This window comes from Phycodurus eques, chromosome 1, assembly GCF_024500275.1.
Source record: "Phycodurus eques isolate BA_2022a chromosome 1, UOR_Pequ_1.1, whole genome shotgun sequence".
In the NCBI taxonomy this organism is placed as follows: Eukaryota; Metazoa; Chordata; class Actinopteri; order Syngnathiformes; family Syngnathidae; genus Phycodurus; species Phycodurus eques.
The window spans coordinates 3,974,899-3,988,024 of NC_084525.1; the positions used below are offsets into that span (position 1 = coordinate 3,974,899).

Here is a 13,126-nt window from a genome sequence, read left to right on the forward strand (position 1 = left end):
CTCTTAGCCCTTCAGAGGCAGAAATGGCATCCCCAAAAGGCAGCGCTGCGCTCATGTTTCTGCCTCCCAGTGGTGCTCAGATTACATCAAACATGTCATACTGACAGCAGTAGTCACAAGAGAGGAGATGCACAAGTTACACATTTTACTTTTATCTGCTGGGAAGCACTGTATGACGTGGGATTGGTAGGCTGGTCAAGCAGCAAAAACATGGAGCTTTGGTGTACAAATAACCAGTAATTTAAAAAGAACAACAACAACAACAAATAAAGTCACAGAAAGTTCCATTTCAAACTATATTTTATTATATATTTCTTCCAGCACTCACAGCAACACAAGACTTTTGTCAGATGACACATTGAACACAATTCTTTTCCACTGCTCGAGACAGTACTAAAGTTACAGTAGCTCAAATACTCAGTAGAGGTCCAAGAATCACTACAACTCACCAAAAGCTATACAGAGGCCTCGGTCACAGACACAGACGGGACTATTATTAGTATTATTATTACCATTATGATTTTTGCAGGAACTAAAGCATACGTTGAGGAGGTGCTTGATGCTTCACCATGCCGCAGACCATAGATTTGGAGACGGCAGCTGACTTAGCGTGGCGTTTTAGTAACGATTATGTGTGATGAAAAGGCTCGCCGAGGACGAAGGCGCAGCTCAGATGGGGTGTCTGAAATTCTGGCCAGCGAAACGGGCCTTGTCGCCGAGCTCCTCTTCAATCCTGGGTGAGGGTGAGGACATTTTGTCATACTTGCTGAAAGCCCCCCCAATCACATATTTTCGGGCCGACTTACCTGAGCAGCTGGTTGTACTTGGCCAAGCGCTCGGATCGGCAAGGTGCGCCTGTCTTGATCTGGAAAAATACACATTTGATTTGACATTACTGCAACTGGGGCGTGACTTCGACAGTCTGCATTCAAGTCTCAACAAGATGGAAAACGACTAAATCCACGAGTGTTCAAATAGTACGGTAATCCCACTGAATATTCGTGGTTCACGATTCAAGAATTCACCTACTCGTTTTTTTTTTATCCCTGCAGATCCTCTCCTGAGCTATTCGCTGAAAACTTTACATTTGTTGTGCTTTTTGAAATGCCCTAACGTGCCTCACAACAGAGCCAAAGCACAATCTAGATAGGAAAGCACAGTTGACCAGTAATTTGTCCAAGAGTGTATTTTGAAGTGATACACCGCAACTGAGAAACTAACTATAAATGTCGGGGGAAGCTAAGCTTAGTCTGCGTTGTTAATGGAAGTAAAGGAGAGTGGATATGCACTTAGGGTGGATTTTTTTTCAAAAATCAAATCATCTGTAAGCCATTTATTTTCAAGGGTAATGTAAGAGGAGTTTTGAGATCATAGTTTGTGGTATAATTACACTTCAATTATTAATGTAGCCTGCAGTACCTGTCCAGTGCAGAGACCAACCACAAGGTCGGCGATGAACGTATCCTCGGTCTCGCCGGAGCGATGGCTGACCATCACACCCCAGCCATTGCTCTGAGCCAACTTGCAGCTATTAAAAAAATAAAAATACACACATACACCATTAGCTTTGTTTCCAACTAAGGATTGAGGCAGCAAGACGGGACTTGACAGCAATGTGAACACGTACGCCTGCAGAGACTCGGTGACTGAGCCGATCTGGTTGACTTTGAGCAGCAGGCAGTTGCAGGACTTTTGGGCCACGCCCTTGGCGATGCGCTTGGGGTTGGTGACGGTGAGGTCGTCGCCCACCACCTGGATGTCGGTGCTGGCCGTGAATTTGGTCCACGCCTCCCAGTCATCCTGGTCGAAGGGGTCCTCGATGGACACGACTGTGGAGGGTCAGGAGGCAATGTTGTAAAACAGGGGTGGGCAAATGTTTGTGCTTAAGAGCCGCACTGGATTTTGAAAATGGACAGTTTATTCGTTGATGTGGTAAAATAAATCCAATAAAAAAATGTAAAATAAAATTAAAAAGTCTATGTAAAATATGTAAGTTTATTAACGATCACTTTTTTTACCGGTATTTTAAATGTTATTATTCATAATATAATAATAAATAAACAATACTAGAGGTTTAATACTATTATTTATAATAATACAATTAACCAGGTAAGTTTATTTTAAAATATGGTCGTTTTCACTTTATTAATTACCATTGATGTAATATAAGTAACCAATTCATTAATAAATAAACATGTTGAATATGAAAATAATGGTAAATGTACATTAAATTGCTTATTGTATTAATTTGTATCATTTAACCAATTATTTAATTAAATAAATGGATCCAAATTAAACAAAATGGTTTTCTTACTTTCACAAAGTAAATAAAAAAAAAAAATAGGAATGCATGTGCTAAAAATTTTGTTTTTTATGTCTGTGTAGATTCCCAGTCATTCAGAGCATGGAAGTCCACAAAATGTACTCTTCTTGTTTGTTTACCTTGTTGTGTTTTCTCCAAAAACATACAAAAATGACTGTACTTTATGCTATTGGGCTAGTGAGAGGCCAAAAGTTATTCTAAAGAGCCGTACTTGGCCAGTCCCTGTTGTAGAATCAACATGCTATAGACCTAGCCGGTGGGCTGGCATAAAACATTGTAACATGGAGAGAAGAACAAATGTGTATCACTCACCGGGGTAATCATTAACAAAGCTCCTGTAGAGGTCAGCCAGCTTGTCGGAGGAGATGTAGCGGCCGGGGTCATCGGGAGACTTGAAATCCAGGTCGTACTTGCCACCCTTGTAGAACTCTGAGGCGGCCACGTCCATGCCGATGACGATCTTGTCAGTGTAGCCGGCCTTGCCAATGGCATTCTTCAGCAGCTCCAGAGCTTTAATAAAAGTGAAAAACTCATTAGAATTCTAAGACTTAAAGCCCGGTATGGAACTATGCAAATGTTCACAGATAAATGACTAATTTATAGAGTGGGGTGGTTGCCATTTTAGCACATTGAGTCACAGGCAGGCAACAAATGCACTTACGTCGACGCCTTTATTTAGCAAACATAAGACAGCGGGAGAGTGACATGATAAACCAAGTCACTCCCTGGAGGCCACTTTGGAATTGTTTGTCATTAACTGTTTCCTCTCACCTTCCTTGTTCTCCAGGATATTGGGCGCAAAGCCGCCCTCATCCCCTACGTTGGTGGCATCCTTGCCGTATTTCTCCTTGATGACATTCTTCAGGTTGTGGTAGACTTCGGCGCCGATGCGCATGGCCTCCTTGAAGGTGCTGGCGCCCACGGGCAGGATCATGAACTCCTGCATGGCCAGCTTGTTGCCAGCGTGGGAGCCACCATTGATGACGTTGAAAGCCTGTAGGGAAGCCCAAAGGAGACATGACTTAGATCAGTGATTCCCAACCTTTGAACTCTAACTCCTTGTGAGTAGCATACTGTGTACTTTTTGTAATAGTTTTGTTTGGTGGTGTGCACATTATTTGTTTTCTAATGAAAAATATGTGCCTTGGCTGAATGAAGGTGTGTAAACATTGACTTAGATGAAGTGCAACAATTAGCTTATTGCCCTTCCTTGACTTTGTAACCGTTAGCTCACAGGCACCGGGAGGATGACTTCAGGGTTGCCAGCCAGGTCAGCAATGTGGCGGTAGAGCGGCACGCCTTTCTCTGCTGCACCAGCCTTGCACACAGCCAGGGACACGCCCAGGATGGCATTAGCACCAAATTTAGCTGAAGTGAGACAAACACATATGATTCAATCATGTATTCTCGAGCAGGTTTGGCTGTATGGGGCACAGGATCAGCACATCTTACACTTGTTTTCTGTTCCATCCATGTCCAGCATCAGCTTATCAATCTTCTCCTGCTCCTTGACATTCACATCCTGGATTCCAGTTAAACACGTTAAATGTAAGAACTCATGTTAATCCCTAATAGATATGTCAGAATACACGCAAACTGTTAAAAAGTCACAGCATCTCACTTTCAAACCTTCAAAACTTAAAAATCAGCTTGTTAATAGAATACATCTCTCATTCCGCCAACAGGCTAACACACAAAGCATACACTTAGGATTCTTCAGTGCATTTAAGGCATTGTTATGAAGGATGTGGTGTGCAGTATTAGGAGTCAGAAAATAAATGGTCCTACCTTGCTAACCAGTGCAGGTGCAATTATTTTATTGATATTCTCAACAGCTTTTGAGACACCTGCAAAGGACAAGCAGACCATAACTGACCCAGGCTGAGGAAGACCACCGCAGAACATGCCGTGCTCTCGTATGAGGACCTTGCAGTAGTTTCGACAATGAAAACCAAAAAAAATGTAATGCATGGCGGTTTACCTGTATGGCTGATGCAAAGGTTGTAAACTATTGTACTTTACAGCTGGACAGCATCAGTCCTGGAAATCAGTTTTACCGTAATCTCAAATAAAACATCTGTTTATATGTTTTTTCAATATTTTTCCAATTCCTAGTATGACATCATTATAGCCAGATGATGCAATTCGGGTGACATATCCTGCTCAGTACGATGATTTCCTCACATTTTATGTGCAAGCAACTTGCGTCACCTTACCGACAAAGGATAGATTGCAGGCATTGCCAAATTCAGTGGAATCAAAAGTGCAATCAAGACCTTACTCCTGTACGTTTTCCTTCCACTGTTACTGACTTGTTCATTAGCTGTCTCGCAATATATATCGTGTTAAAATGCATAACCGTCTATACTCCAGTCTCCATTGATCTGTGAACATCTGTTAGTTCCTGCCAATGTTAGTTTCAAAATGAAACCACATTCTTCATGCTGCTGTGCTCAGCGCTATGTTAGTTACAACCCTTATTCCACACTTTTGTTTACCTGGTTACACAATGCAGGGCCCAAGAATTCATTTACATATTTTACTGCTCTTTTGACTCCTAACAAGAGGAAGATGGAGATGGAAACGTTGGGAGAGGGGGGGGGTCATAGGACGTGTGTTGAAAAGGAGCACAGTCAACAGGTAGTTTTAACATTTGTTTGTTTTTACCTTTGCCCATGTAACGAGTTTTGTCATTGTCACGGAGCTCCAGAGCCTCATAGATGCCCGTAGAAGCACCGCTGGGCACTGCAGCTCTGAAGAGACCTGGGCAGTACAAAGGACATTTCTTTGATTACTGAAAACGTTTGGTGTCATGCCCAAAACTACTGCCTAGAATTGAGTGTGAATTTTATCCACATTGAAATGCATTTCAGTAATAACGTTTATGTCTCTTGAAAATGACTAACAAGTTCCAGCACTCCCAAATGTAAAAGTCAATTTTGGTGCTTTACGTATGTCCTGTAGTTACACTTGAAACCGATACTATAAGACAACATGTTAGTGAATTAATTACATCTCACTCGCTCACCAAGGTGCCCATTTCCCCTGCAGAGACAAATGGACCATGTGAAGGGAGAATTGTGCTGGCTGTGCTGTAGTGCGCTGTTATGTAACAGGGCCAGACGAGGGATCAACTGAGCATGTGCAGTCCATCTGTGAAAGCATTCAATCTATTCAGTTTGCCCAGTGGACCGACACGATGGGGAATTGAATGCTTTGGGAGGAGGGGGCACGGCGGCCGTGTGGGCCAATAGCGCAACTTCGGGAAATCATGATTGTATTCCTTTAGTCGAGATAGTCCTTTCCAGCTTAACAGATCTGCTGAAATTCCATCACGGGAACAGCAAACACAGCAGTGTGTCCGTTAGAGGGACTGCTTATGTAAGCGCTTGTATGATCGACATGCCGTCATCTAAGCTGCGAGGGTGGCAAATCAGACCTGGCTGCCTTGAAAGGGAATCTCCTAACAGTTTAGAAAGGGAAGGGAGACATTTACAGTTTATGGGGAAAGCTTGGCAACCATTCCGTCCAAATGAGAAGGAAAACAAAGCTGTGCGCCAGGGCGCTTCCATGTCAGTGGTCATTCAGGTTGCCTCATTGACATTCCCAGGACTTTAGATTGAGTTGAGTCTTTTGTTTCAGTCCTTAATTACTTGGTATTTGGACTTGGTATTAATAGCAGAATACAAGCAGTATTCTATGCATAAGGTGGCTGAATGCAAGAACATGTTTCACCTGCCCAGCATTAGCGTCATGTCCTTTCTGCTGCAATTACTTTAGCATAAGTATTTACACGAGACTGCTATCCTGGACCAAATATTCACGTCGACTGGTGGCTAGTGTGTATGAGCTACTGTAACTGTGCTCTAAAACAGGAATCATTACAGTGAGGCCAGGCTGATATTATTACACGAGCTATTTGCACATGCACAACATCTGAGCTCATCAAGAGGGCCCGAAACTGTGAAGGCTCATAGCTAGAACCAATATTTCCCAACTGCAAAGACAATATTAAGCAGTCCAGACCTTTCTCCAATTCAAATAGTGACTAAATCTTCATTATTTTATTATTGATATGCACAAGTCAAAATTGCCTGTGTAAATAATTCCCTGTCAAGTTATGGATTATACCTATATCAATGTCATATATAAATACACTGTGTTACCTTACATTTCATCATTAAAAGCACACACTCAGTTCCTAATTACAAATTTGTCTGTGGCATATCAATCAAATGTGCACTACAATATTCAGTGATAATGAAATTATTGTGAAATACATTTCTCTTCTATTTGTTTCTTTTTCCCCTCCTAAAATACAACCCCAATTCCAATGAAGTTGGGACATTGTGTTAAACATAAATAAAAACAGAATACAATGATTTGCAAATCATGTTCGACCTATATTTAATCGAATACACTACAAACACAAGATATTTTATGTTCAAACTGATAAACTTGATTTTTTTTTTTAGCAAATAATCATTAACTTAGAATTTTATGGCTGCAACACGTTCCAAAAAAGCTGGGACAGGTGGCAAAAAAGACTGAGAAAGTTGAGGAATGCTCATCAAACACCAGGTGAACAGGCTCAATGGGAACAGATGGGTGCCATGATTGGGTAGAAAAGGAGGTTCCCTGAATTGCTCAGTCATTCACAAGCAAAGATGGGGCGAGGTTCACCTCTTTATGAACAAGTGCGTGACAAAATAGTCCAACAGTTTAAGGACAATGTTCCCCAACGTACAATTGCAAGGAATTGAGGGATTTCATCATCGACGGTCCGTAATATCATCAAAAGGTTCAGAGAATCTGGAGAGATCACTGCATGTAAGCGGCAAGGCCGAAAACCAACATTGAATGCCCGTGACCGTCGATCCCTCAGGCGGCACTGCATCAAAAACCGACATCAATGTGTAAAGGATATCATCACATGGGCTCAGGAAGACTTCAGAAAACCGATGTCAGTAAATACAGTTCGGCGCTACGTCCGTAAATCCAGCTCGAAACGCTACTATGCAAAGCAAAAGCCATTTATCAACAACATCCAGAAACGCCGCCGGCTTCTCTGGGCCCGAGCTCATCTCAGATGGACTGACGCAAAGTGGAAAAGTGTTCTGTGGTCCGACGAGTCCACATTTCTAATTGTTTTGGGAAATTGTGGACGTCGTGTCCTGTGGGCCAAAGAGGAAAAGAACCATCTGGACTGTTATGGACGCCAAGTTCAAAAGCCAGCATCTGTGATGGTATGGGGCTGTGTTAGTGCCAATGGCATGGGTCACTTACACATCTGTGAATGCACCATTAATGCTGAACGGTACATACAGGTTTTGGAGAAAAAAATTTTTGGTCTCATTTTTGACATTCAATGCATCACTGCAGTTAGCTAGCTAGCCAATACAACAACTATGCGACATGAACTACTGCAGGTGTACAGTACCTTTCTTGGTGTACAGATCGACCTCCACAGTGGGGTTGCCACGGGAGTCAAAAATTTCACGAGCGTAGACCTTCAAGATGGACATGGTTGAGTTGGATCTGCAGAGACAACGGCAGGTTAGGAGAGGTCTCTACAAAGACACGCTTGGTCTTTCCGCATGCATACTCACCGAATTAAATGATTAAAAATCACTATTAAAACACAAAAATGTTTGGATTTGACCAACTACTGCTATATGTTACCGTGTGTGCTGCCTGTGAGCACTGGGAGAAGTCTACTCAGAGAAGCAGATGTATGAGTCACGGTGAAGTGTGGCTTAACTATGTATGTATGCTTAGTGTGGGGAAAAAAAAAAGATGCAAAATGTTTGCGAAATAGTATACCAATTTTTTTTAATTCAATAAGGGACAAAAGGTCAATATGAATACTATCTTTGAATTGATATGGGGCTGGGACCAGAGTCACGGTTTAATCTAATGTTGACTTTGTTATCCATCCAAGCGCAAATAATGGAGGTCACAGAACCAGACTTTTTGGCCAAGGGGTTCACTGGGCCATTGTTGATTTGTCATTGGTTTGAACCAATGACAAATCAGCACACCCCCTATGCCCATTCTGAATGCATGACTGGATGTTAATGGAGCATTACCATTTAGCTGTGTCCCTTATTGCAATGGTCCCCAAATGTTTTTTTGTCCCCCGCCACGGACCAGATGAGGCAAGTAAATATTATTCGTGGACTAGAAACCATTCGTCGACGAGGGGGTTGGGGGGGGCTGCTGATGGACTTTCCTGATTTTTTTTTTTTTTTTTTTTTTCAGTCTATCAGTGCTGCCCGGTGGATGGAGACCACTGCCTTACTATACTGAGGTTTGCAGTTACTCAAATACACAGGGATGTGTCCAAAGTAATAAAATAAGCCACCTATATTGATATTAAGGAAGATTAATTGTGCAGCCCATCCCTTTTTCTCCGCAACCATTCACACAATGCATTCATTCATCTATCCATCAATGAGGCATATGCACAATGAATAACGTGTTTTGCCGATCGTCTACAAGAAATACCACTCTTCTGGTTCCACAGGGGGAGCTTTAGGGTTGCTGCATCATCATTGCATGGAGCAAAATGGCAGCAATAGATACATCATCATGCATTAGATTCATATGCCACCCAGCCAGCATCCAAATATTTTTGGGGGGCGTGGATATATGCTGTACATCAATGATTGTCTGTTAGATAGAGCATTTGAACGACATTAACGAGAAACATCGCTTTTAAACGTGACAGCCAAACAACAAGGACGCGTTTTTGTTTTTTTTTAATGGGGGGGGGGGTCACTGTATATTAAACATCGACGACGCTAAAGAGAGGCATGCAGTCGTTAATCAGCTCAGTCAATAGTGTACTCATCTTTCCGCTCGACACGCCCCCACCGGTCGCAAGTATGCGGCAAGCAACTGGTGTCGCCTCTAAAAGTGTCCGAAACGTTCTCATAGTTTGCATTCAAACGTTCCGCAACATGTCGACGCGACTGCGAGAAGTTTGCAACATGACGCCTGTTTCTGACATCCACCACAGTTGTTTAAAAAAAAAAAAATGTGGGGGGGCTTCCCTCGCCAGCTGACGGCGTCGTTTTAAAAATAGTCGCCGAGCTACAAATTACTCCACCACAGTGCCCATTGAGGAGCATTAGCGAAAAGCAAGACAGGAGTACTCGAAGCGACATACAATTGTCAAGGGCAACACTTTCAAGTATGAAAAACGCAATAACGTCCGTGTTAATACATGACGCAAAGAAAACGATATAATATACACACTGAATTGTGACACTTGAATCTATGCGGCTTCGTCCGAACACAAAAAGACGCCGTGAAAACGACTTTGAAGTTACCTTTCCGGCCTAACTGTGTGCAAGGACGGTGCTGTCTGTGTCTTCGGCTGCGGCTGCGTCGTGCGGGCAAGCAGACGAGGGGAAGGCGCTGGTGACGTGCGGGGCTCAATGATAAGTGGACCGCATCGACGCAGAAGCGGGTTGCGGAGCCACGCCATTGGCTGCAACCGGGTCACGCGGTACACCAGCGCGAGGTGGGGCGCACGTTCGCCATGGAAGGAACAGGCAGATGCGCGAGGAGCAGAGTGTCAATGTCGCCGCCTGAGCACCTAATTGTACGTCAACGGCCCCGCCATATTGGATGTGGAAGAGTAGCTGGATTGGTGAGGATGCCCCGTTATTCCAATACTACCAAGGTTTTATCATCTTGATTACTCCTTCCACATTCCTCAAGAGATTCAAACCATTCCAACGGCACCATATACATTTCATTTAGTAGAACCTGGAAACTATTTTGCACATTCCTCAAATTCCTGCTTTTCCCACAGCGCCAGTATTTCACAAATAATTCCATTTGAGATGAAAAGAGACATTTTTCCAAATTTCACCCATCCTGCCATATTTCACAACTTAACCTAGAAGGATGAGTGAAATCTGATATGTTTCCATTCATCTCAAAGGGAATTTTTTTCATGAAAAATTTGGAATTGTGGGAAAAGCAGGAATTTGGGGACTGTGGAAAATCATTCCCAACATGTGAATATGTTGGCGTTGGAATGCTTTAAAGCTCTGGAGAAAAGCATCGCATCTGTGACGGTGATTTAAATCGCAAAACCAGTGACTGGACGTCTACATTTCAGGAACTGGTTACAGGCGCAAATTAAATATTTACAATTCATATTTCAGTATTGCATCACAGGACCAGTGTTATATACATTGGTAGTTGTAAACACTCGTGAAAATGAGAAAAAGATGTTGGGTTGGTGCTTACCTACTGTATTACAAGTAACCCTTTATAATGATCAGATAAAGTTACATCCGTTATTTTTGTGTGTGTGTGCCTAACTGTTTTCAAAATCTATTTGTGTGTGAATTGGTTTATGAGAAGCATTAGCTTTGTGCACTTTGTGGGTTGACTTGTATTTACGGGGCAGATCTGCCACATCATATATGGCAGACGGGATGACGCATCGCAGCGACGGGAAGCGACAGGAGCGATTTGATTTCCGGGGAATTGTGGGAACTTTATTTTTATTTTTTTGTTGATTTTGTGTGCAAAGACGACGCAGGATGTGGACGTGAGGGGGGGGGGGGTCTGTGATGCAGTAGTTGGTCACGTGTCTATTGTGGTCACACTTTGAGGGGCATTGACACTTCCTTTCCCACGAAGAGTGTTGTTTTAGGAACATTCATCGTGACCATGCATTTTTCGAGAGAAGGCAGTTGAACAGAACTGCTGTGGAATTAAGTGAATTGTTGAAGTGTCAAACGTGAGACTGGACGATGGAGAAAAGAAAATAATTTTGGTGAAGAAATGTGAAAGAAAAAGAACGGGCGAAACTGGCTGAATGATGAATTTTGAAAATAATTTTGGAACAGAATAATATAATAAAGGTGCTCCCCTCGGCCACCATTGGTTGTGTTTTGTGCATCCACGGCTGCTGTGCAGTGATGCTTCTTCGCTCATGCTGGAATTTGTGTGATTGCGCCACCTGCAGTCCGGTTGCTCTCGACGACTCAACCATGGAAAAGAAAACTATTGGTTGCTGATCAAGAAGTTTCGAATGATTTTCAGCATGCCTGTAAAACGGGGATTCTCAAACTTTTTGCCACTAGTGCCCTTACAGGCGAGATATTTTTTCTAATCCTAAATGGCAGTTAAACATAACTTGCACCTTTACCGCTAAATGCCATGGGAATGGAAAAAAAGTGTTGTTGTTTTTTTTTTCAAGATAAAGTCATTCTATTATGATTTTACAGTCAAAGTATAACAAGGGAGGAAATTCAAATTTTAACAAGCGAATTAAAAAAAATATTTTTTTTAAATGTATTTTCCTAATATTACACCTTTGATTCTGGAAAAGATGCCTCTGCCTTTATTCTCTCTATATATATACTCGTAGGGGGGGGGGGGGGGGAGGATGTCGGGGGTGGGTCTGGAAAAATAGGGATTTTGTAACAAAACACCTTTTGTTAACATTTTTTAAAAAATCATATATATATTCATGCAGGGAGCACCGATTTAGATAATAAATCACAATCATATTTTAATTGGCTTAAAAATAAGGAAGGTTGATTGGTTTTACCGTTTATTTTTGGGGGGCACGCAGGCCACCATATGTAGGTATGAACTCTTTCAAATGATGCCTCATAATTAGTCATTGCAAATTGTTTGGTGGGCCCCCACGCTATGGCTCACGGACCCCTTGATCCTCGGGCACCCCAGTTTGAGAACCGCTGCTTTAGAATTCTTACCATGTTTTAAAACCATCAAACACATGGAAAGAACATTTTTCAATCGATGAGTTCAATTATATTCGATATATATAGTCTCGGCGAGCGCGAGTCATGCACGCAAAACATTGACTGCTTCTCGTACATTCCTCACTCCTTCCTCATTCCTTGCTTGAAAAAAGGGCATCCTGGGCTTTTTCAACCCACATTCTCTTGCAAACTCGATAAAAGGACACCAAAGACGATCCAAAAACAAGTCAATGCAAATATATTCGTGATTCAATTGAAAGTTAAATGCGACTGAGCTGTACTTGGGCAGCGATTGTTTCGTGGATGACGCGAGGGATCCCGTCGTGTACACACATAAAGAATCACTGCTCGAGATGTTCATTGAGCTAACGGATCCCGAAATTTGCTGACATCTCACGTTTTTATCGTTTAGGGCACTGGGCTGCTGCGGTTCGACTGTACCGCGAATCAAAGTCACATTTTGTTTGTATTTTTTTTTTTTTTTTTTTGCCGTTGAATTGTGCACCGCTGAGCGTTCATTCTGTGTGACGCTGACTGACCTTCAACCCTAAGATCATCAGAATCAGAATCAGAATCAGAATCCTCTTTATTTGCCAAGTATGTCCAAAAAACACACAAGGAATCTTCTCGTAGTTTTTCTGCTTGCCAGTTTTCTGAAAGCAGGCCTTAAAACCCGTGCCAAATGGTGACACGGCATTTTCACATTCTTATTTAGAGCATCCCCGATGCTTCCCACTTTGTGCTTTGCAAGTGTATTTCAAATTAAAAAAAATAAAATAAAAAAAAAAGCATGATTCCGTCCAAACTGTAAAAGAATATGACTAAACTGCTGTTTTTCCTCGGCACACTCATGAGATCGGCATCTAAGGCGGAGGTATCGGACATGCTCGAACTAGCATGTTATCGCACTCGCATTTATTAACTCTTGTTGTCATTTGAAGTCAACTGGAAACTTCTAAATCAACTGCGGGCGTATGTGCCGAGTGGCAGACGCGTGAATGGACTTGCATCCGCAATTCCCTTTACAAACAGACGCTCCCAAACC

The 13,126-nt window shown here is 42.4% G+C and overlaps 1 protein-coding gene across 1 annotated transcript; it reads right to left on the reverse strand.

Annotated features, from left to right (window-relative positions):
- Positions 1-282: 282 nt before the first annotated feature.
- Positions 283-9,768, reverse strand: eno1a (enolase 1a, (alpha)). The gene is made up of 12 exons (XM_061672838.1): positions 9,658-9,768; positions 7,764-7,861; positions 4,991-5,086; positions 4,112-4,170; positions 3,776-3,845; positions 3,558-3,691; positions 3,095-3,317; positions 2,636-2,833; positions 1,628-1,829; positions 1,420-1,528; positions 807-865; positions 283-733 (listed from the first exon to the last, which is right to left on the reverse strand). Exons 2-12 carry the CDS (start codon positions 7,846-7,848, stop codon positions 670-672), a joined length of 1,299 nt encoding a protein of 432 aa, XP_061528822.1. The 5' UTR covers positions 7,849-7,861; positions 9,658-9,768; the 3' UTR covers positions 283-669.
- Positions 9,769-13,126: the final 3,358 nt, after the last annotated feature.

Bases quoted from the DNA above. Each gene is read 5' to 3' on its own strand.
- eno1a (XM_061672838.1), bottom strand. From the start codon at position 7,848: ATGTCCATCTTGAAGGTCTACGCTCGTGAAATTTTTGACTCCCGTGGC. The intron at 5,087-7,763 runs GTACTGTACACC...TGTACTGCCCAG, and splicing joins CGATCTGTACACCAAGAAAG to GTCTCTTCAGAGCTGCAGTG. The intron at 2,834-3,094 runs GTGAGAGGAAAC...CTTTTATTAAAG, and splicing joins TATCCTGGAGAACAAGGAAG to CTCTGGAGCTGCTGAAGAAT.